The sequence below is a fragment of the Octopus bimaculoides genome, chromosome 3 (assembly GCF_001194135.2).
Source record: "Octopus bimaculoides isolate UCB-OBI-ISO-001 chromosome 3, ASM119413v2, whole genome shotgun sequence".
Lineage (NCBI taxonomy): Eukaryota > Metazoa > Mollusca > Cephalopoda > Octopoda > Octopodidae > Octopus > Octopus bimaculoides.
The window spans coordinates 61317657-61341480 of NC_068983.1; the positions used below are offsets into that span (position 1 = coordinate 61317657).

The 23824-nt window shown below is 31.2% G+C and overlaps 1 protein-coding gene across 7 annotated transcripts in view; it reads right to left on the bottom strand.

The window, feature by feature from the left end:
* The window catches only part of LOC106882707 (MAP kinase-activating death domain protein), a 146303-nt gene that overhangs the window by 45979 nt on the left and 76500 nt on the right, over positions 1-23824 (bottom strand). For 6 of the 7 annotated variants that reach the window (XR_008263657.1, XM_052966191.1, XM_052966190.1 and 3 more), the window contains 6 exons: positions 23425-23545; positions 22142-22358; positions 19576-19683; positions 17854-18018; positions 16798-16870; positions 13320-13426 (listed from right to left, as the gene is read on the bottom strand). Coding sequence is in view for 5 of the 7 variants with exons in the window: in XM_052966191.1 (XP_052822151.1) it covers positions 13320-13426; positions 16798-16870; positions 17854-18018; positions 19576-19683; positions 22142-22358; positions 23425-23545 (791 nt within the window). In the remaining 2 variants the exon portion in view is untranslated. Of the gene's footprint in view, positions 1-7973; positions 7990-13319; positions 13427-16797; positions 16871-17853; positions 18019-19575; positions 19684-22141; positions 22359-23424; positions 23546-23824 lie in introns of all 7 variants that reach the window. The other variant, XR_008263656.1, reaches the window with a different exon arrangement.

Here is a 23824-nt window from a genome sequence, read left to right on the forward strand (position 1 = left end):
ATACACAGATATCCATATATCACCCAACAAAAATGTTTTCATATTAAATTCTTATGTAATTGTATTCTAAATACTGTGGAAGGTATTTGTAGAAAATTTTACAAAAGAAATATCCATTTTCTGAAAGTTAGGAGGAAAGAAAATCAACACATATGAATTTTCCAAAACTTCTCTCCCAAGCTCCAGAAAAACATTTTCACAACAAATTCCAATGTTATTAAAATCTACACCATCTGAAACATATTTGTAGAAAATTTCATTTAAAAATATCTATTTTTATGGATGTTTTGAGGAAATAAAGTCAGTGGGGCACAAGTGTGTAAGTATGCTGCCATATATATACTAGGGTGAGTGTTTTTTCAAGATTTTTGATTTTGTGATGAGGGTAGCATGGAAAAGTTGTGAATGGACATCAAAATAACTGGTGTAAAATCATAGAACTCTGTGGGAATATCACCTGTCTCCACAAATGCATAAAAAAATGGAAGAAGTGGTAGAAAAACACCTCTACTCATTTATTAGTTATAAAGTACAGTTTTCATTGCATCTTTTTCAGGTAGCATTTAAATGATTGTGATGAAATTACTCTAAAATACGGCTTTAACATGTTTTTTCCAGTGGTTTCATCTTTTGCTTCCACAAACACCTTAAAATATGCAAAAATATCGTAAATATTCTAATTTATTGAATTCAAAAAATTTTTCATGTAGATGTATATTACAGTACACCCCCCATCCCTCCTTGTGGAGGTAGAAGATGAAGTCACAGATAAAAACATGTTCAGTCATATTTTAAAGTAATTTCATCACAATCATTTAGAAGCTACCTGAAGAAGATGCAATGAAAACTGTATTTTATAGATAATAAATAAGGAGAGGCATTTTCCCCCACCCACTTCTTTTTCATTTTTTGATGCATTAGTGGAAGCAGAAGATATTATCACAGAGTTCTAAGATTTTACACCAGTTACTTTGCTGTCCATTCACAAATTCTCCACACTACCCCCATCATGAAATTGAAAATCGTGAATAAGTGCTCCACCCTAATGTATACTTATGTATGTACACTATAGAATATATGATATAATGATATCAAATCAATGTAAAACATGTTGTATTAAAGATAGTGTGCTTGCACTAGTATATAAGGCTTGGAAACCAAATTACTTTACAGTCTGAAGAAGGTTACTAACTGTCAACCTCTTCCTTATTAAATAAAATCAATAACACTGTACAGAAAGACACCGAGTAGTCCTTTAATTTAACGTCTAATTTTATATATTAAAAGAAACACTAATGTACATATTTATTTCTCTGCACATGCATGCACACACACACATAGGGAGAGAGGTGTGAGAACCAGCACTTGAGAATGCAAGAAAGAAATCTATGGCAAAGGATTATAACTATTAATGGAAAGTGAGAAAGTAGTTGTGCTGATGAAAATTGTCTATTTGATGTTTGTATAAGAGAAAGAACTTAACTTCCTTTTACTTTTATAATGTACAGCATTCTTTTTTATTAATTCAATTACACACAAATAGACAAAGAGAATTTTAATTTTAGAATTATATGGATTAATTTTAGAATTATATGGATTAATTTCTCCCATAAATTAATTTTCATTATAAACAAGAATTTGTTAAAAAATAGTTTTGTATTAAGTGATGACTGGGTGCTTTTTTTGTGGCTTTTATTACTTACACACATATATATATATACATATATATATATACCGCCTGACTGGCCTTTGTAGGGTTTTCGAGCGAGATCGTTGCCAGTGCCCCTGGACTGGCTCTTGTGCGGGTGGCACATAAAAGACACCATTAAGAGCGTGGCCGTTTTCGTGCGGGTGACACGTAAAAGCACCCACTACACTCTCTGAGTGGTTGGCGTTAGGAAGGGCATCCAGCTGTAGAAACTCTGCCAAATTAGATTGGAGCCTGGTGTTGCCATCTGGTTTCACCAGTCCTCAGTCAAATCGTCCAACCCATGCTAGCATGGAAGGCGGACGTTAAACGATGATGATGATGATGTTGTGATTGGCTCAATTATATATTTTTTTACAATCTACATGGCTCTAGTTGTCATTGAGTGATAAATAGTTATGTCAAATAATTTAGTTTTAGTTTAATGTAACTGAGAAGTAACAAAAGGAATTGAAAACCCAATAGAGGGTAAGTTGAATATTTACAAAGCTGATACAGATCAATAAAAATATCTTGGTCTGGATGAAATATAAGTAAAATATGTGTACAAGGTGGTGTCTTATGGAATAGTGAAAGAAAGTAATGTAACAGCTGTTGTAGAAACTCAAAGATGTTTCAGTTTGTGTAACTGGAGAATAAGTGAACTGAAAAATGTTAAGAGAATATAACAATAAAATGTCATCCTAATTTATATTAATAAAAAAATAACCTGGACTAAGTGAATAAATAATTCATCTGTAGTAAAAAAAAGAAAAAAAAAAAGAAAAAAAGAATTTTATTCTATCTTATTACAGAATGCTATCAATATTTGAAAATCTCAGAAATTATCACCTATAAAGGTATATTCAGTTTATTGCATAAGAATGTCAATTACTGAGGCTATGCAATTTAGCAGAGTTGACTATAACAAGATTAAAAACACCAGAAAATAGCAATAAATTTTCTGGTGAAGGAAAGTGCAAAGCATAAGAGGTTGCATATTACTATGTATTAATATGCAATTTGCTTCAATTTCAATTTGTTGAAGGTGTCATGTGATAAAAGAGAATTAAGAAAGTAGAAAGTTAATTTCAAGTTTTGTCTTTGCCAATTCTTTACATATTCAAAATAAATGAGGAAAACTTTCATTTAGTATGGAAAACACTCACATGTTTGATATTACTATAGTAATAAATGATTAACAACAGAATGATTTCAATGAAAAGCATTAATATTGGTATTGATGTAAAATTAAAGAAAATATATATAAAAACATGAAATGAGAGCAGGATAACTATTGTTTTTTTATGTGGAATAAGATTAAGCTATTTTCATATAGGATATCAAAATAGGCTATTTTTATATAAGATGTATTAGTCTATTTCTATAAATAATCAATGTATGTCAGTAATAGAGTAGAAAATAGTTTAGGTGAAAGTAGTAGCGTAGAATTAATTAGAGATTAAATGCTACGATTTTTCTCTAAAGTTATTTGTCATGTTTTATAATCAGTTATTTCAATACAGACACACAAACGAAAATCAAAATTAAAAAGTTGAGAAGTGTAAAAAACAAAAAGATACAGTAATTAAAATAAACTGTTATATAACTATGCATGGGTTGAAAATAGCCACACATTCTGTAATTTCAACATTTTGAGAAAATTCTAAACATGATATACATATTTACAGTTACAATATAGAAGTGCAATGGCTGAATGAGTATTGATTATGAGACTACTAAGTTGTAGGTTAAAATTTAAAGGTTTTGCTTATTAAAATAGAAACTACACTTAATTTACAAATCAAATTGTTAGCAGGTTGCAGCATATTCAACACTATTATCACTTGCTACAACAAAGCATCCCATTTCTTCAAAGCCTCTTCATTAAAATTACACATAGCTTTGTTTATAAGTCTGAAGTAATGGTAATGCACAACTAAAACTGTAAACATTAAAAGTAAAGCAGGTTACTGAGGACAACACACACCATCATGTATAACACACCTAAAACAGTATTCATATCAAGGACAACACAGTTGTACAGGATTTTGTCTATAATGCATTTGTAGGAAGTGATATTACTAGCCAATTTGAAGTCTATTCAGAATAATCTAGACTGCACTATTCCTTTCCTGAAGGTTTTCACCTTCAAATTGACATCAATAAATATTGGTTGTTGAGACATTAAAGGATTTAACTGTTGATCTAAAGATTAAAGTTCAAGTACCGCAACAGGAATCATACCCTTGTTTTAAGTCAATGCATATCAAACCACTTATCTTAGGTTTACTCAAGTCTCAGTAAGTCTATTTCTACAGCAACAAATATACATTTCAGTATATTTCCTTAATGAATTTGTTTACTATCATTTTGATAAATTATAGTACAGGTATACATCCCTGGAGAGTTTCAGTAAGGCAGTAACACCTGTAATAAGCAGAAAAATTTATGAAATTATTTATCATAAACAAATATTGTCTTATTCTCAGTGCATATTTTGTTGAACTTGAGCTTTTTAATGCTGTATGCATTAAACATGTTGACACCTATGCATCTACTAGTTATTTACCTACTTAATAACATAATAGAAAATAAGTACCACTTCAATTTTAGTTCAGAGATTAGTATAAGGATCTAGTTGTAAAAAGCCCTTGTTTCAACTAACAACCATACCTAAATCTATTAAATAAAATAATATCATGTATGACTAAATTATGTGAAGATTTTGAACATGTAAACAAAGGCATAAACAAATTATATTCTTCCCTCTAATACCAATGTGGTCATCAAAGTAAATTCACTCTAATATTAAATGACTTGAACAAGAAAGGAAGAATATTCATAAAACACTATACTGGCCAATATAGATAGCATTTTAAATGTACTTTGTAGGCTGGCATGGGTTGCATAAGTTGTAATGATCTAAGTCAGCCTTTATTTGGCATAACTGCTCTTCCAGACCAATCACTGGATCATGTTTTTGGCTTGGTTTCTATGGCTGGATACCCATTCTAACACGGACCACTTTACAGATTGCACTAAGTGTATTTTATCATGATACCAACACTAGAGAGGCTTTTGTCTTTGACAAGATAAAAGTAAAGGGTTCTTTGATCCCGTGTTTTCTTTATTTGCACCAAAATTAACTTTACAGAGACTACTGGATGCATTTTATAGTATCAGTGAGATTACCTTTAATTGCTCAATGTAATAAAGGGGGTAGAAAAGAAATCAACTGCAGAAAATATCAAAACAATATCAAAATATTTATAATGATTCCTTTTAAATGTTATTCATGGCAACATCTTCAAGGATCTAATCAATTTCCAGTGTTTGTCATCTTTTACATAGCAGTTAAATCAATTTTTAATCAACTCCTTATATAAATGGGAATGAAAGAAGTCCACAGGCCATAACTAAGTTAAGATCTTATTAGATTTTGATATTCATCAATGAAACATTTGGTTCAAAGATAAAGAATAACATTAATATTTGGACTGCTTATTTCTCTTCATATAGTGATATCTCTATCATCATCATTGGTTTAACTTGCTTTCATAGCCTGGCCTGAATTAAGTGATCTGCACACCTTATCTGTTTTACATAAGAATGACAACTTTCTATGGTTTGATCAAATTGCATCAATTAAAAACTTCTTTTATTGGCAATAAATTCTTATCCGAGGAAATTTCTAATTAAGTATGCATCACATATTTCCTTCAAAAATTCATATTAATATGGACTCTCTTGAAAGAAGGCAATAAAATTGTTGGTTTTTGTTGCCATCTGAATTCATTTATACTTTTGTACAAAAGATAAGACCGTCAAATAATTACATTTTTCATAGATCTGTTGTGCTAGAAATATTACATTTATTGAGTCAAATTTCATCACACAGCAAACCATTTTATTCACATCAGCCCTATTATGCATTAACAGTAATAAAATAGAAAATATTAGTTTGGCGCAAGAAGTCAATTCTATAGTTTTTGATAGGGTCTTCCGAAATGTATTAAACTAATTTTTGTTGATACTGACTACCATTGATTTCTTGAATTCTACTGCTTCATTCTGATTACTATCCATTAGCTTTTTGCAATACTTTCTACCACCTTTGTTATCTACTGTAATAGAAAGTTTACATCCACAAACTATGCTGCTGACAGACTAGCAGGTAGTGAAGAGCAAATAATATATACAGCTACATTCTTGAATGAAGAACATAACAGGTGAGAATCTAGGTCTTGTCTGTTAAAAACAACCAGACTAACTACTATTCAGTTAGCTATTCCTTTGCAAGCTTTTATAATGACAACTGATAATCGACATTCAAAAGCTGTTAATTTTTTGTTCATTGCTTATCACATTTCAATATGATCTTAACAAATCATCTAGATTGATATTTGTTATTTCTTCTTGCTAAGAGTTAAATCTTTGGGAAACGCTACACTACCTTCTAAAACAACTTAATAAAATCAAAATATCATTGCACGCACACAACAATGCATTACTCTGTATCACAACAACTTGTACACCAACTACACTGTGCACTAGCAACACTAAACTGTATGACAACTGCACTACACAGTAGAAACACTGAAGTGTATTACAACTGCACTGTTTACCAAAAATACTTTACTGCACACCACCACCACCACCACACTATGCCAATAACACTACATTGTACATGATTGATGTACACCAACACTACAGTGTATAGCAACTTATCAAAAAATACTTAGAACAAAGTATACTCTAGATTATAAATGTTGTGACCAATTCTAACAAAACTAGAAACTTGACATTTTTATAAGATGGTAAAAGTGGCATACAACATAAAAATGGCCTCTATTTTTCATGAAAGTTAAAATATATCTAACCTTTCACTTAATTTCAGCTCATTGTGGTATAGTACAGCCATATGCAAGAATCTTTGGCAATAAAATTTAAATGCTCTGTCTACCTTATATTGTAAATAGTTGTAAATATGGCATTTGAAATGTTGCCAAGAATAGAAATTAGAAGTCATTGACTATATAAGATTCTAGACATTAAATGGAGTAAGTTTGTTACTTTGAAAGTTTAGGATTACTTAAAGCATCTGTTGGTGTTCAACAGAATTAAACTATAACAAATGAATTGTCTTAGATCTACCTTCAGGTTTTAGCATTTCAGACTTAACTAATTTAGTGATGTGGTGAACAAGGCTCAATCCAAATGAAATTATACGAGACCTTCCAAGCAAAGTTTAGTAGAGATTGAAAAAATGTGGTAACATTAGCTGCAAATTGATCTAAGTAGCTTGTCTAGACTACTATATATGTGGGACATTATAAAACTACTAAGGCATGATTGACTTCTTAAAATACATGAAACATATATTTTAAAATATAGTCTCTGTTAAGTTGGTTTCTGTCTTTTCAGCCATTACTGAGATGTTTTTGAGATCATATGAAATCAATAGCTTTATTTTAAGTTAAATGAAACCATTAAATCCTGTAATACATTTTCTTCATAATTTCATATAAATACAGTAACAATCGTTTGAAGAACACTTACTTTATAAAACTATTCCTTTTTTGAATAATTTTCCTGTTATTAATAAAAGATCATAACAGATGCAAAAATTGTAAAATTAATGGAGATTAAGTTATGTCTCTATCCTCAGAAAAATTCTTCATACAAAAAATAAATCCCTACCCTGACCTTTTTCTTTATTCTTTTTTTTATGAATCATCTAACTTATCTATTCCTATAGTAACAATATCCTATTTCAGTTTATGTATTTTATAACAGAAACGTTCTACATCTTAGACAAAAAACAATTCTTTTTTTAGCTATTTAATTTTGTACCTTAACATTCAGATGCTTCTTTGACCACATTTTGGTAATCTTTACAAAATTATGTGATTTGTTATAGAAAATGCATTATTGTAAATATAATACCTTTTAGAAGTTAAATAAAATATATACTTTCAGAGAGAACTGTATAATTCTTAAAACAGGAATATAACTTAATGAGTAAAATATGGAAGTGAAGGAAATGAAATCAGTGCTGTGCAAGATTGCAGTATTTCTATTGATAGTAACCTATTAATGAAGGAATTTATTAGTGGTTACTATTTACATCAAGAACACCGCATGAATGCATATAACAGTTACCAACTTTAAATCATTAAATGGTATTTGCTAAGTGAATGACAGGGAGGTCAGCACTTGCATCCATAGACAATGACAGAAGCATACAAAGGATGAGGAAAAAAAAACAACAAAGAATACTCACTCTTAATATGTTGGTTCTAGAAAAATAAATAATTGAGCTACTTTAACAGATTTAAAGAAATGTAATTATATGCAATATCTAACTACATATCACCATTGTGAAGTAGAGGGAAACTTGATTCAGCACCTTAATGTAGAAGTAACTTCTGTTTAGAATTTTTATATAAATAGGATTTATTTCCTTATGAAAAATAATATAATTGAAAGTTATATATAAAAGTTATGCTCTTGCCAATGAAATAATTTTTGAAATATATTTAACTTCAAATTAAGTTTTACTTATCTAACGTATATAATAATGGAGAATATTATATGATTTATATAGATATTGGGTAATAATCTCCATTAATAATAAACTAAATTGAATGATTAAATATATGAGTAATCATCGTACGTTAGTACATATAAAACAGTTATTTAGTGAAGATTTGCAATTTGGTACTTTTAAAGTTTATATGAGAATTAATTAGGTGTATAATTTAGTATTTGGGAAGAACCAAATACCTTTTGGACAATCTGAAATTTGCAGGAAGAATTGAAAATATCTTGAAGACAGAAAGGGTAAAATCAATCATAATACTAAAATGTTAATATTTAACAGTTAAACTGACCAACAGAAACCTGGATATTTAATTTGATAAAGAAATTCAGTATCATGTGGGCAGTACAATACAAAAGCATCTTTGAGACATTAATGATAACTCTACACTTTCAAACACTCAAGATTAAGACATAGTAAACAATAAATTTGATCCATATTCAGAAAATAAAGTCATACACAATATAGTCGGGTCATGATGAATGTTGACCCTGTAGTGTTAGAGAGTACATGCATACCAGGCCAGAAAATAACAATGATTTCAGTTAGTTTATACCAATTAACTTCCCTACAATAGTCATCTGGGATTTTCTTTTAGATATACAAATTTAAAGAGTAACATTGTATTAGAAGGTAAATATTTTGTTTGAATGGAGAAGGGTCATTGCTCATCAACTTTAGAGGGTCTTTAATGTGAATTTCTGTTGCTGGCTATCTGTAGGGAAAGATTTCCATAAAACTGTAGTTCTGGTAAGGAATGATTATAAATTGTTCACTGCAGAGTTTGAAGAGAGCATAAGTTCAGATACGAAAGTGAAGAAATATGGGTGCATCAGATGGGCTTGAATATAATTGATGTGTACCTTGTAAGTTCACAAAAGCAGAAGCTGTTGTTGTAACAGAAGAATTAAGATGGAGAGTTCATATAGAATTGGTAGAAAGCAGAGAGACTGAGTCTATTGATTAAGTGATGTGATCATATAACACCCAAAAGTACACTAACTGTTCACATGAAAATATAACTTCAATCCAACAATGTAAAGACAGGTAAGTAAAATACCTTCAGTTAACTATGAACTGTTATAGGAACAGGATAATTCATATTTGCAATATAAGAAAATAAAGATATGAAATAGATGGTAAAAGATAGCTAATACTAAAGGTTAATAGTAATTAGATCAAAAGGCAGGCAAGATTGTATGTTATTAAAACCTTATGTAAATTTTATATAAAAGCTAACTGCATATAAGAGGAGCTTAATTAGAAGTAGTAAAGGTAGAGAAGTTATGTCATTTTATATTTATTGTCTTAATATTTATTTTCCCTTGTTAGAATAAGTGGGCCATGCCTGTGTATACATTAAGTCAATTGCAGTTATTGCTTCTGCATATATTGGTTGATGCTTTTCATGCTCAGTATTCTTCGAGCTCACTGGTTCATTACTTTTCATGCAAGATAATGTTCACACCTAATGAATCAAACCTGATTTATTCTTTTTCAGCCTCTGAAGATCTTTCACCTTCAATACTCTTACATCATCATACTCTTTCCAGGGTTTGAAACAAACTTTCTTTTGTTTAGAGGTAAATAAAATCTCTTTATTTCCAAAAGCTCATTGAACTTTTTCTTAAAGAGGAGCAACAATTTTGATCATTGTGGCCAGATCTCACGAAGGCAGTTTGCATAGACAACATGGCATAGGACTGACAAAGTCAATAATATACCATACTACACTCCTTCTAACCTTTGACAACGTGAAGAAATGAATGCAAAAACAAAGTTACATTATGATGAATTAATCAATTTTCTAATCATCTCATAAAATTACTCTATATAAAACCAATGAATGGTTAATCATATTAGCTTAGAGAAAAACGCAAAAGACAAAGTGGTTACATTCATACTCATCAAATGAGAATTAGCAATGTAAATTCAATGAAAAATAGATTACAGACTTAGTTTAGGAGGACTTAACTTCTATTGCATCTAATCTATTAATAGTGATATACAAGGTACATACTAGAAAACCTTTTTAGAAAAAAGTGACAAATTATTAGTTTATCCTACAGGACAAAGGGACAGCTGATCGAGTTGGATATCATTAATATCAAAGATGGAGTTGCTTCTAATATAGAGTTGAATTAGATGACATACTTCAGATGCTGGTGTTGCAGTTCTTTAGTTTTCAACTTCTTAATATTGATTCCATTTGGGTTTCAATAAAATAGCCAGATTTATACTGGCATATTGCTCACATATCTGGGATGACGCTGTTATCACACATGTGAACATCTTAGCCCACATCCAAGAAAAAGTCATTCAGATGCTTCTTTCTTTCTTTGCTACCTGGTTTATGGTTATCTCAACAACTGCTTCTGAGAGCTATCAAGCTGCATACCCCTTCCAGTTGCACATGATTCACTTGTCTCATTTCTTCTCATTATCATCCCTGAGTTTCAACATTTAGATCCTACACTAAATCATTTTTACAATCATTCCATCTAAAACTGCAGCCCTTTGGAATTCTCTCCCTTGTTGAATTTTTCTCTAGAGACATTCACTACATAACCAGAAACTCAAAATAAACAGCAACACTATTGATCTCATCACCCTAGTGCTGTATCCAAAGGGCATAATCACTGCTCCTTCTTTGACTGATTAATAAAACAATACATAAAATTGTGTGTGTTCCTTAAAAAATTTATTAAATTTGCAAAAATAAAAGTTTTAAATGAAGTATATGTTGTTATTAAATTTAGACTTGGAAACTATTTTAAGGAAAGATGATGCCAGGGCTCAAGCAAGTAAATTTGAGAAAGAATAGATACATTCTACGTTCCTTTTAATGTCACAGGCAATCTAAAATTAAAAGTGTGGCAAATAAATGAAGATTGCTAGACTAATAAACCAGCTTGTAACAAAAAAGGTTAGACTAAAGAAATTTAGTTTTTGTTGTTTCTTACTTTCTCCATATACTCAGTATTAAAAGAATTGGTTGATCATTTGTAGAAAATATTTTCTAGTGGGAAAGTGAGAAAACAGAAGAGCTGTTTTAAGATCCATTTTGTGTCTTCATTATTGAAATATATAATTCTTATATACCTTGCTTAGAATGAAATATTTTACATGCTCACAAGCTGAATGTATTCATAATAAATATTACTAGTTATCAACAATAAAGAAATATTTAAAGATAGAAACCAGTACATATGATTATTAGAACTCTGATATTTGAAAACAGAACACAAGGATAAATGCCTGTGATACCAAAGTAAAGATTGAATAAAATTTATGGCAACAAGTAAGTTTAACAATAAACTATTGATTTATTAAGTGCAAATTATAAAAAGACAAATGATTTTTACAAGTAGGGGAAAGTGTTTTAAACATATTTCAATGAAATATAAAAATATTTGTATATAGATATGACCAGTGTAACAAGAAACAGGGACTCTCCTAAAAACAGACACTATCTTACAAACAGGATATTGTTGATAACCTATTAGAGAAGAATTAATAAAAAATGATTCTTAAAGTAAACCAAGTATTGCTAACAACAAATTTTACTAGTAATTGAAAATAAAATATAATTATGAAATACTATTACCATTAAAATATAGATGAAAATAAATCCTTCAAGGAATGTATTGCTTTGAATGCAATTTTATTGTATACTAAGTTGTAAAGAGATGTTTCTCAACAAATAACAAAGCAAAGTTCCTATATTTAAGCAAGCAAAGCAGAAAAGGGACAAACCTTTATAGATTTTCATCTCTACTCATAATAATATCAGAATTTAATCTAAATATCTGAAGAAAGGAAACAGAGTAACTCTGTTTCATGGGTCCTCCAAATATTGATGGCTGAGATAGTTGATATGATTTCTGATAAATTTATATTAGTGTCAGTTAATATTTAAAAGAAATCTATGAAAGGAGTTATTGCAAAGGGTGGTTCCAGAGAAAGGAGTGGATAAAAGTCAGAACGATAGAAGATAGGCTGATAAGATTTCTTTAAGTGGGGATAATACATAACAAACACATTCAAAGGAAATATCAATGGCAGTATTTCTAGAAGGGTGATAGCAATGAGGAGCCACATTTGTCCAGGAAAGGAAATGAAGGCATTTTTTGATTGGGTATTAAACTGAAATCAATTTCTCGTTAATATACTTATTTATAAATCTGTTTTATTTATAAGATACTTCCAAAACAATGAAAAAATTTACAAGTTCACATAACATGCTTATTTTCACTTGAGTTTTACTGTATATTCATTTTCTCTCAACCTCAATTTATATTACTTTTTCCAAATGTTAGCATGTGGATAAATATTTAAAAATTTGCAAGAGAATAAGGCTTTCCTAATAGCTGTAGATTCACTATAAAATAGGACTGCAAGCTTTATTTAAATATCTTGTGAAGAAAAAAAAAGAAAAAAGAAAAACGAAAACTAAAACAAGATTTCAATTAATTGTCAAATGACTGACTATATTGAATTTCAATGTTTTTTCAGTCAACATTTATCATGTCAATATATTAGTTATGTACTTAACACATAAGGCCTTTAATTTAACATCTTTATCAATGAAGAAAAGAATATTCAACTATAGCACATATGATATCAGATTTGATGCCACTGGCAGAAATTTAGACCTACATTGATTTCCATATAGAATAATCAGGATTTGCATGGTAGCACTACAGTACTTATACTTAAAATACCATTACTAATTTTGTTAATGCAAAAATCCCTACAATATGATCATCTAATTCAATTATTTTAAAAATAACTTCAAAATTTGATAAGAAATAATGTTGCTTTTTTTATGCTTAACTCATATTATTAAATATAAGAAGAAAAGTAAAGCAGGTAATAAAATTAATTTAACTGTTTTCAGAACATCTATCTATCTCATGCTAACATGGAAAAAAATGGATGTGAAATATATTTTGAAAAAAAACAACTGAATATTGTTAAAAAGATATAGAAAATGTGTCTCATGTTATAAATACAAATCCCCCTTACCTTGCTGTTAGCTAGAAGAAACCCAATACCATCCATGCACACCTGGAGTAGCCCTCCTTGTCCAGACCTGAGATCTTGTACAGGAAATTCACCGCCAATGTCAGGCCCTGAAATTTAATGAAATGATTTTCTAGTTTTAGGATATTAGTCTTTTTTTTTTATTGTTATGTTCAGACTGTACAAAAAAAAAAAAAAAAAAAAAAAATCTGTTGAATTCCATTTAACTGCAATTTTCATATGACTTTGTTTTAAACCACAGGAGCTTTGTCAGTGTAAATTTTGTGAACCAATTTTATAAGAATTTGTAGCAGCTATATTTCAGTAGCTGGAAGATAAGGTAATGAGTTCTTGAAGAATCTTTGGTCAAAAATGAAAATTAGTTGAATTGATTCTCATATCAAGCTGCTGAAGCTCCTATGGGATATCAACAGGGTCTATTTTCACAGTTAAAATCAAACAGCACAGCCCATGCCAGAATGGAGAATGGACATTAGAAGATAACGATGATAACAGTATATAAATCAATCAATCATTATCATCATCATCATTTAACCTCCGTTTTCCAGGCTGGCATGGGTTGGACGGTTTGACTGAAAACTAGTAAGCTTCACTGGGATTCCAATCTGATTTGGCATGATTTCTACAGCTGGATACCCTTCCTAATGCTAATGTACATATTTATTCATAAGCATATAAACATAGTGTTGGGAGAAAATATATATATATATATAATATCTGTCTCATAACAGCCAATTTATTTTACCAAATAAACATTTAAAACTGTTATGTTATGGAGTATATTTGGCGCATTTATATTGATATCAGCACTAGCTAGGTGACCACGTAAATTGTAAGACTAAGATACATCCACCTTATTCACCACCTTACTATCACCATGCTGGCTTAACAAAAACCAAGTTGTGCTCCACATAACATTTTTACATGTACATTGCACTTACAGTTTATATTGGCTTTGCAAAAAAGTAATTTTGTTTTTTGCAAATAGATAGAGTTACAATATTTTTTAATGACTTTTGTCAATGTTATGACTTTTTCCCTTTTAACATTTTAGAAGCAAATTGTGCGTATTTTTGTTTACAGTTGTTAGTTCAGTGTCAATTTTAACATGGAGTGCAAAAACGAACATTTTCACCATATTTTGCTTTTTTATTTCCATAAAGGCAAGAAAGCAGCTGAGTTTATGGTGTTAATTGCTTAACAGAATGCACATGTCAGAAATGGTTTAAAAAATTCCGTTCTAGAGATTTTTCACTCAAAGATGATCAACGTTTTGGTTGACTTACTGAAATTGATGATAACTGAATAAAAGCCATAATGGAATCTGATTGTCATATAAATAACTGTGCCAGAGATTGCAGAGAGGTTAACTGTATCACACACAACAACTGAAAATCACTTAATGAAATCGACCTTTTTTTTTTTAAACGAATCATCATTGGTGATGAAAAATGGATTGTCTATAATAAGATCAATCGAAAACGATTATGATCCAAGCATAATGAACCAGCACAAACCACATTTAAAGCTGAATTGCATCAAAAAAAGGTCATGCTGTCAATTTGGTGGGATTACAAAGGTATGTATTTTGAGCTGCTTCCAAGGAACCAAACAATCAATTCAGATGTTTACTATCAACAACTAATGAAACTGGAAGAAGCAATCAAAGAAAACTGGCCAGAATTGGCAAATCGTAAAGAAACAGTGTTCTAACATGACAATGCTAGACCACACACATCTTTGCTAACTTGTCAAAAATTATTGGAGCTTGGTTGCAAAGTGATGTTACATCAACCATATAAGCCTGACCCTGCATCATCAGATTACCATTTATTTCAAAGTTTGCAAAATTCTTTCAATGGTGAAACTTTCAATAATGATGACTTGAAATTGCACTGGCTTCAGTTTTTGGCTGATTAGAACCAGAAGTTCTATGAGCACAGAATCATGAAGATGTCAGAAAACAGAAAAAGGTCATCAAACAAAATGGAAAATATCTAATTGATTAAAGTTCATTCTTTGTATGAAAACAAATGACTTTTATTTTACACTAAAAATACTAAAATTACTTTCTTGCCAACCCAATATTATATTGTGCACAACTCAACTTCTGTTTATAACTGAGAGAATACTCCTATATGGATTTTGTTTAATTACATAACTCTTCGACAATGACATGTACTTACATATATGTGTGTGATCTTGGATTTATGTACATGTGGGTACACACATGGATACAAAGGTTTCAATGGACTACTATAGTACAGGCCTCGTACATATATCACGCATGCAAGTAACTGTACATACAATCCAATACAATTGTAACAAACAAAGATATTCTACTCACTTTACCAATACATTTGTGTATACTTTGCCAATACATGTGTCTATTTGTAATGCCTATTGGATAACTTGTACCACTTATGACAGACATTTGATATTAGCAGCAGCCAACAGGACATCATCATTATTTTATGATCGTTTTCCTATACTAGCCATGGCTTGGATGGTCTGACAGGATCTAATGAGCCACAGGATAGTGTTAAGCTCTAGTGTCAGTTTTGGCATGGTTGCTATAGTTGGATGCCCTTCTTACCACCAACCACTTTACAGTGATTACTGAGTGATGTTTTTGTGCCAATCGCACTAGTGAGATTGCCAAGTAACTTGTAAGACAAAAAATGAATAGGAAAAAGCCACCTTGATTGATTGGAGGTGTGTATTTGAGGGGAGGGGAGGTGGCTTTAAGCCAGGTGTTAAGAGATTAAAATATGATAATGGGACAAGTGCAAGTGTTTTACTATAGAGGAGATATATAGTTACCCTGCACTATATAAAGGTGGGCTGCAGCAGTTGGAAAGAAGATGAAGATAGTGGCGATGAGATACCAGAGCAAACTTTCAAGCTACAAGAAGGTGAGAGAATATGAATAGTAGATTGAGGGGTTGGGGAGAAGGTGGATGATTTCATAAGGGTGTCAGAGGAGAGTAACAGAGGGTTAGAGATGGGAGAAAGAAGTGAATATATTGAGTGTCTTCAAGCAATCTTTAGGCGCTGAGTACATGGCTTGGTGGTCACATGTTATTCAACTGACAAATAGAACCCTGACAGATGCTACAATTCCAGATCAGTAGACCTGGCAACAATAGTGGCTAAGAGGTAGTTCAACGCTCCTCAAAACTCTGGAACTCCCAAACTAGAGTCCCACTACCAGATGCAAGGGCTTATAACGGTTATATCACAACTAAAATATTTTATTTTTTGCCAACATTCTGAGGAGTTTAGCTGTTGTCTCATTTGAAACCTGTGCATAAAAGAGCATAAAAATACCAATAGTGTTTGCTACATTTCTCATTAAACACATACACACTTTTTTGTAGCATTATTTTTGAAAATTAGAAAAAAAGATGAGTAAGTAGAATTTATGAAACTGAACATTTTTAACGTGAGTTGAACCTACCTGGAACTTTACCATTATTTCGAGCGGCAGCCTTGTCCATAGTTTCTTTTACACAAAAATACAGTTCCCGGCACTGATATTAGAAAACAACTATATAAGTAATTTTTAAATCACAGCTGAATATTGTGGAATATATTTACATTATATTTATAGGGTAATATAACAATTATACCAAATATTTTGCACAACCAGTGTAGATGCTGAAATGTTTTAATTAATTTGACATATCTGAAAATGTGTCTCATTACTGCTAGATGTTTGAAACAAAAAAACATGTAGCAATAAAATGTGATAGAAATAGAGATCAAGATATATTAAAGTAGTTTTTTCATGAGTTTCAATGTATAATATCTGTATCTCAGCAGAAACATAAAAAAAATCTCAGTAGGTTTTTGAATTTATTGTTATTTTTCTCATAATTTCTTTATCGTAGAAGTAAGAAGCCGTAATATTCATAACTCTCCAAAAGCATTTTTTGGTTTAAGTGAACTGCATCTCTTGAAAATTGAAACCAGTCAATGTCAATTCTTAAGGAGTTTAACTTTTGTTCTACAACCATATCTATGATATAAATATTGTGATTTCTTCTTATATCTTTTCACTACCATATTGGGGATTCTTTACATAGACATGAAGTCACTACTTTGTAGTATAGTTGATGCAGCCAACTCCAAGATATCACTGATCCTTATTTTATTGACTTAAGAAAGACAAAGTCAACCTTGCAAAATTTAAACTTAGATGAAACTATGAATACTCTGGTGCTCTTATGTATCTATCAATCCACTGCATTGATAATGGTTTCTAAGGGGCCAGGAAGTTTGAAGAAGTGATGAAGAAGATCTGCCCACTATTTGACTGGTAAACAAGTGTTATAATTCTTTCTGCTCTAATGCCTAAGGAAAATAATACAGTATGTCATCTCTTTTATTAATTGGATGAGTTGAATTATAGTTAGAGTTTTTTTTTCCATCAAGTGCTTTTAATCAATCCTTATATTTGTTACATTTGTGGTACATATAAAAATAAAGAAAACTATTTACTGTTAAGTTTTACCTTTTTAGTATAGAACTGATTAAGATGTACGCGTTCACCATATTTTCGCCAGAGACATAAAACTTTGGTTTTTGGGCAATAAGTCATGTTGACCAGCTTCTCATACCACCATCGATCACAAATTGCTCCTGTAACACTGCGTAGGATAATGCAGTCATCGCATACCTATAATAGAACATGAGACATTTAACTGAATTAAATAGTTTACAGAGCTAACATTTCAAACAACAAATCAAAGTAAATTTATGGCAGACTGGATTAAAAAGCTTAATAACACCTGTTAATCACTCCTCCCTCAATCACCTCTGCATATCCCTGCCTTCTTCCTATCATAATCTTATTTCTTCCACTCCTATCAGTCCTGTTGTCACTGTTCTTTCTCTCCAGTCATTTTTTCCAGTTACTTGTACAGAGTATGTCTTAATTTATTGAATACTCTCTATACCTACTTTTATTCTCCTATCCTTACTTATACCTATTTCTGTCATTATTGTTCTCCTTTCCAAATTCACATTAACTGTGAACAAAATCCCTCTACCACCTATGGTTCACACTGTTAAGTAGCTGGCTTCTATTTGGTGTTTCAATGAGACTCCACATAATGATTACAGCACAACATACTTGTATTTGCTAGTGAAAGATGTAAATATTACATAATTTATGATATTAAAAAAATACAAACTAAATTTCCAGTTTTATTCTGTTTTGAACCTACATTGTGTAAATTATTCAAATGTAAAAAATAGCAAAAGCAAATCAGAGGACAATTTATGTTTAATACTTGATTGGAATTTGATTATACATAGATTTACATGGCGTTCTAAAGCTTTGGTTGACTGTTATGCTAAGTCATTTGAGATAGCAATTCTTCAATAAATAGGTACATAAAAATATGTTCACACACATACACATTTTCAATACTATTTTTGTAGCAAATAAAAATCCAATATATCTAATTTTGTATGTAGAGTATGAACAGATTTTAAAAGTCTTACAATGACAATATCTATAATACAGGTCGTCCATCAACTTACAACCTATCTGGCTTATGACCAATCGAAGCGCTAGCTCCCAGCAACAATAATAGATAGTCCAGTTGAAATCTAATGGGTTTAATTTCTCAGAAATTAACCCGTCTATGGATGATGTCAGCTAACAAACACTTCCCCTAGGTTCGGTAATTGATCGCCACTGTGTTGGATGACTATCCTGTTGTGGAGACATCGAGGCAACCTTGAATTCGTTTATAAGATGACTGCTTGAGACTCTGAAATTTTTGACTAATGCCAGTATAATAGTATAATGCAGAATGCTGTGTGTGAGTTTTACTTGAAAATGTACCTTAAGAATATAAAAATACAAAACAAAGCTATGTAGGCCTATAAGCGGCCAACTTACAACCAGTCAGTCGGAACCAATTGTGGTTGTAAGTCAACGACGACCTGTACTACTTAAAACCTTACCCAACTTAAAACAGAGAAAGAAGTAGCTCACATAAGGAATTTTAAAAGTTATAAAATACTCTGAAGATTTATGAGAAATCTTTTGTATTTTGTGCTATTCAAATTTCAAGATGACATTTTTCTTGTAGTTATTAAATTTATTGTGTTCATTAAAATTTGCTGGAAAAATTGAATGGAAGATAATTGACATTATTATATCACTGTATTTCATTGAAACAAAGCCAGATCATTATGTGTTTCTATATCATATATGGCTTACCTCCATAAACAACATATCCCCTGTATTGTCACTGCCCCAATGTACAGTGAATGACTGTTTCTGCATGAGTCTGCTGCCCATGGGTTTCAGATCAATATCATTGCCATTCTGGAATTAAAATAGAAAAGGTAATTTTATAACGGTAAAATGTTTAAATTATATTTGAAATTTACAATAAAATTATGAAGTCATGAATAACTGATACCACATTAAGTGAAAAATTCAAATCCTCTACTTTCTGAATAGCTCTTAATCTATACATATCTGGATGACATAACAGCTATTGTTTCAAATTTGAATACTCACAAGTATTAGTTCCCATCATAACCAAGATTATCACCTCTCTTTCTAAAATGCATGTTAGTACATTTAAACTTATTCTGATTTTAGAAACCAAGCAAGCTTTTTATTCTTAATCTTACACTCTTAATCTCTTCTTTCTCCCTTTTGACAACTTATTAATGGTATCTGATGAACTGTTCGAATCTGAAAATAACACTTCAAGGAGATATCCTTTTCCCTCCCTTATTTATAAATGGTATTTTTCAGTAACAGTGTAAGATTTTGAGAAGCACCTTTCAGATAAAAGATTTTGATCTTGGTTGCAGGAAGCTCTTTAAATGTGTCTATAATGAAGACATCCCAGTTAAGCTGCCCATCTTAGCTAGGATGTCCTCATGTGGACTCTGTTCACCTCTCATCTCTTAGAAAATTTCCTGTTAGACTATTCCATTACAACTTCTGTTAATGGGTTTATCTTTGGCCTACATTCTATCGACTCTGATGTACCTCAATATTCAGGGTGTCACTTTTTCTGACATATATTGACCAATTTGCTGTTACTTTTAATGGCATTCTCCATTGCATATGACTACACTCTATATGCACAGAAATAAATCATGTCTAATCTGCATGACATTTATAAACAAATTCAAAAGCATACTTCAATGGGGACATGGCAACCTAGTCTTGTTCATGAGCATAAAAACACAAATCCTACAAAAACCAAGTAAACAGTTAGTTTTGTGCACTATCCTACACAAACATGTAGAAAAAACACAAGAAAAGTCCTCAAATAGGAACAGATGCTTAGCTTCATAATCCATGGTGATCTTTATTTAAAATTAAGACTATATCACAAACAAGGCTTCTGCAAAACTAAAATCACTTATTACTGATCAGTTGCTGACCCTCTATAAGGTTTAAGACCTACATTAGAGTACCGCTTACATATTTGGGATAGTGCTCTTGCTACACATATACAAACATCCTACATCACATTCAAAATACGAGGATTCAGCCACTTGGTAAAGATTCACTCACCAAAAACCTACAAACACTGTTTCACAGACACAACATTTCTTTTCTTAACCTTTCTTCTGCTTTTTCATTGGTTTTAGTCTTTTAAAAGAGCTGGATGCATATCACCTATACACTGCCTCACCAAATCCACCTGCCTCGCTTCTCTTTATAATAGTTATCTCAAGTTCTCAAGATCAAGTGCCATGTCTCACTCCTCAGATTCTGTACCAAACATTGCCCAATGGTTCCTCTCAATCCTTTGCAATTTCTGTATTTTTCTAACAGGTACTGATAATATTCAAACTGAACATTAGTCACTTTGATTTCACTAGAGTGGGAGAGTTTAAAAGAGTAAAGTTCTTTCTTCTCTGACTAAAAAAAAGAAAAATGGGATAACTAACTAGAGCTGTGAATATATGCAACTGTATTCTCCACTCCGACCAATGTAGGAATTCTTTCAAACTACAGCACCATAATTCTTCTCTTTGACATTATCATTACATAATTAAATTCCTTCAATCTTACCTATTTAAAACACCAGAAAACTAGATTATTTGAGATCTACTGATCTATGCAATACAAATTTACTTTTAATCTAAGAACTATGTTGAAATTATGGTTTCTTAATACATGAGCATAGCCTTTAAAAGAAGTGTAATATCCAAACCTCTTGGTCAACTCCTTTAAAAGAGTTTGGGAAAAGAACTAATCACTTGTTCTGAGCCTTTCTATTAGATCTACTCAAGCAGAGCTGAGCTAGTCTGTTCTTCAACAAAAACAATAGTTCTTAACATTTCGACATGTTTTGAATAGCATTATTTCAAATCTTAATCTTAACTCTTGCTCTAAATAGTTTTTGACCTTTCCTCTATCTTAAATATCCATTACTACACTGTACTGATCTCATATATGATTTGATAACTTCTTTTGATTTCTGGTACCCAAAATCATACTCATCAATCAATAAAACCCACTTTACTGAAAATATTCAATATCTGGACCATTGTTGATTTGTATTCTTTCTCTACTTCATTACAGTTAAGAAAATCAATCTTTCTGCTTTTCACTACCTACACTAGTTCTTCAAACCAAGTGGTGAAACAAAGTTAGTTTTGAAGAAGACATTAAATAACCAACAATAAATACTTTTAAAATGAATGTTACTTTATGCAAAGTTATTACTGTGAGAATATTCAGTTGACATCTTTTATTAGGGTTTATTATAGGTTAAAATGTGGAGAATTCCCAAATTTTGAAAACTTACCAATTTATTAATTTCATCTAAAAGGTTATTGACATCTTGACTGTATTGGAGGCCAATGTGAGATTTACCAAGCAATCGTCTAATTTTTTTCTTGATTTCTGCTTTCTTTACATCCATCATTACCATAAACCCAATATGATTATACAACATATCAGACAATAATTTATCTTCATCATGTTCTAAACGTTTTTTTTCTGAATCTCCAAGTGAATTGTACCTGAAGGAAAAAATGGTAACTTTAATATATGCAGTAAGAAAAAAAAAAAAAAAAAAAAAAAAAAAAAAAAAAACTATATAAAAAACCCCCTATATAAAAGAATATGAATATAAAGGTATACTAAAATATAAAATAGCATAATAGAACTATCTTAATTTTGCCTCATTCACCTGATTAACTATACAGGTGACTAGGCTATAGCTGACACTGCCAGATATTTTGAGCATCTCTGCACTGATTCCTGATGGGCCGGGGGCTTTCCCTGTCTTCATACTCTTGATCACTTTATCTACCAAGGTACTGTCAATTAGGATAGCTGGTCCCTCTTTTGGGTCGACATGCTGCAGACTCTCTTCCTCCCATTCATTCTCTTTATTAAGCAACCTTTCATAGTGGCGTCTCCAAATCTCTCTCTTTGCAGCCTCGTTTAGTGCAAGTGAGCCATCATCCATGTGGACACATTTCTCTCCTACGACATCACGATTCTCTCTCACACAGTCTTGCAACACAAAATACTTCAAGTCTTTGGTCTTCACGGCGCAGAACATTGGCAAATATTTTCTTATCTGCTTCCCCTCTGGCTAAATAAATCTGTCTCCTAGCTTCCCTTCTGCTGATTGATATTAATGATGCAGTAGAATCAGGAATGAAAAGTGGCAGAAGCTCAAGAAATTGTTGTCTTTACAAACAACAAAAATGTTTCCTAACAACAGTCAGATGACAAACATTTGTCATGAATGTGAAGTATCATGGTAGTGAGGCATGAGAATAAAGTACTGACTATCAATGAAACTGAAGGGAATAAGTGAACTGAAGTCAGATTCAAACATAACTGAGTGGTTGAATCAGTAATGCTTTGCAATCTTCAGAAGTATTAACCATGACTGTCATATGAGGAAAACTGAGAGAGAAATAATCAAGAACTAGTAACAGTTGAATTAAAAGGAAAAAATCATCAAAGAAGATAAAGAGAATTTGCTAGAGCCAAATGTCACATAATTGATCTAGCCTAGAAGACAAATAAATAAAATGTGAATGGCAAGAGGAAGCAAAAGTAGCTACATACCTTTCCATCATTTCACCTGGTCCTTGATCCATCCCAATAATATCTCTTTCCTGGGCAACAGCATCTAAAAACATATCCTCCCAAAATTGCATTGAATCCCATAAACGACTGCGTTCTTTACCTACAAGATATCAGAATAGAAAAGTGATAGACTTGTATTCCATAAATTCATCATTGTAATTAAGCATATATGTGCCAAGGGATGACAAACTTGTTCTTGACAACTACAATGCAAGGATTGGAATTAATCATAGCCTGATGGATTAAGAAAAGTGAATTTGAACAGTTTCCAATTGCTCTAATTTTGGCAAAGCAGGACTTGATTATTCCCATACTTACACTTGATACCCATTGAGAAAGGAACCTAAATGTACATGAGATCTAAAAATTGGTATTTGAC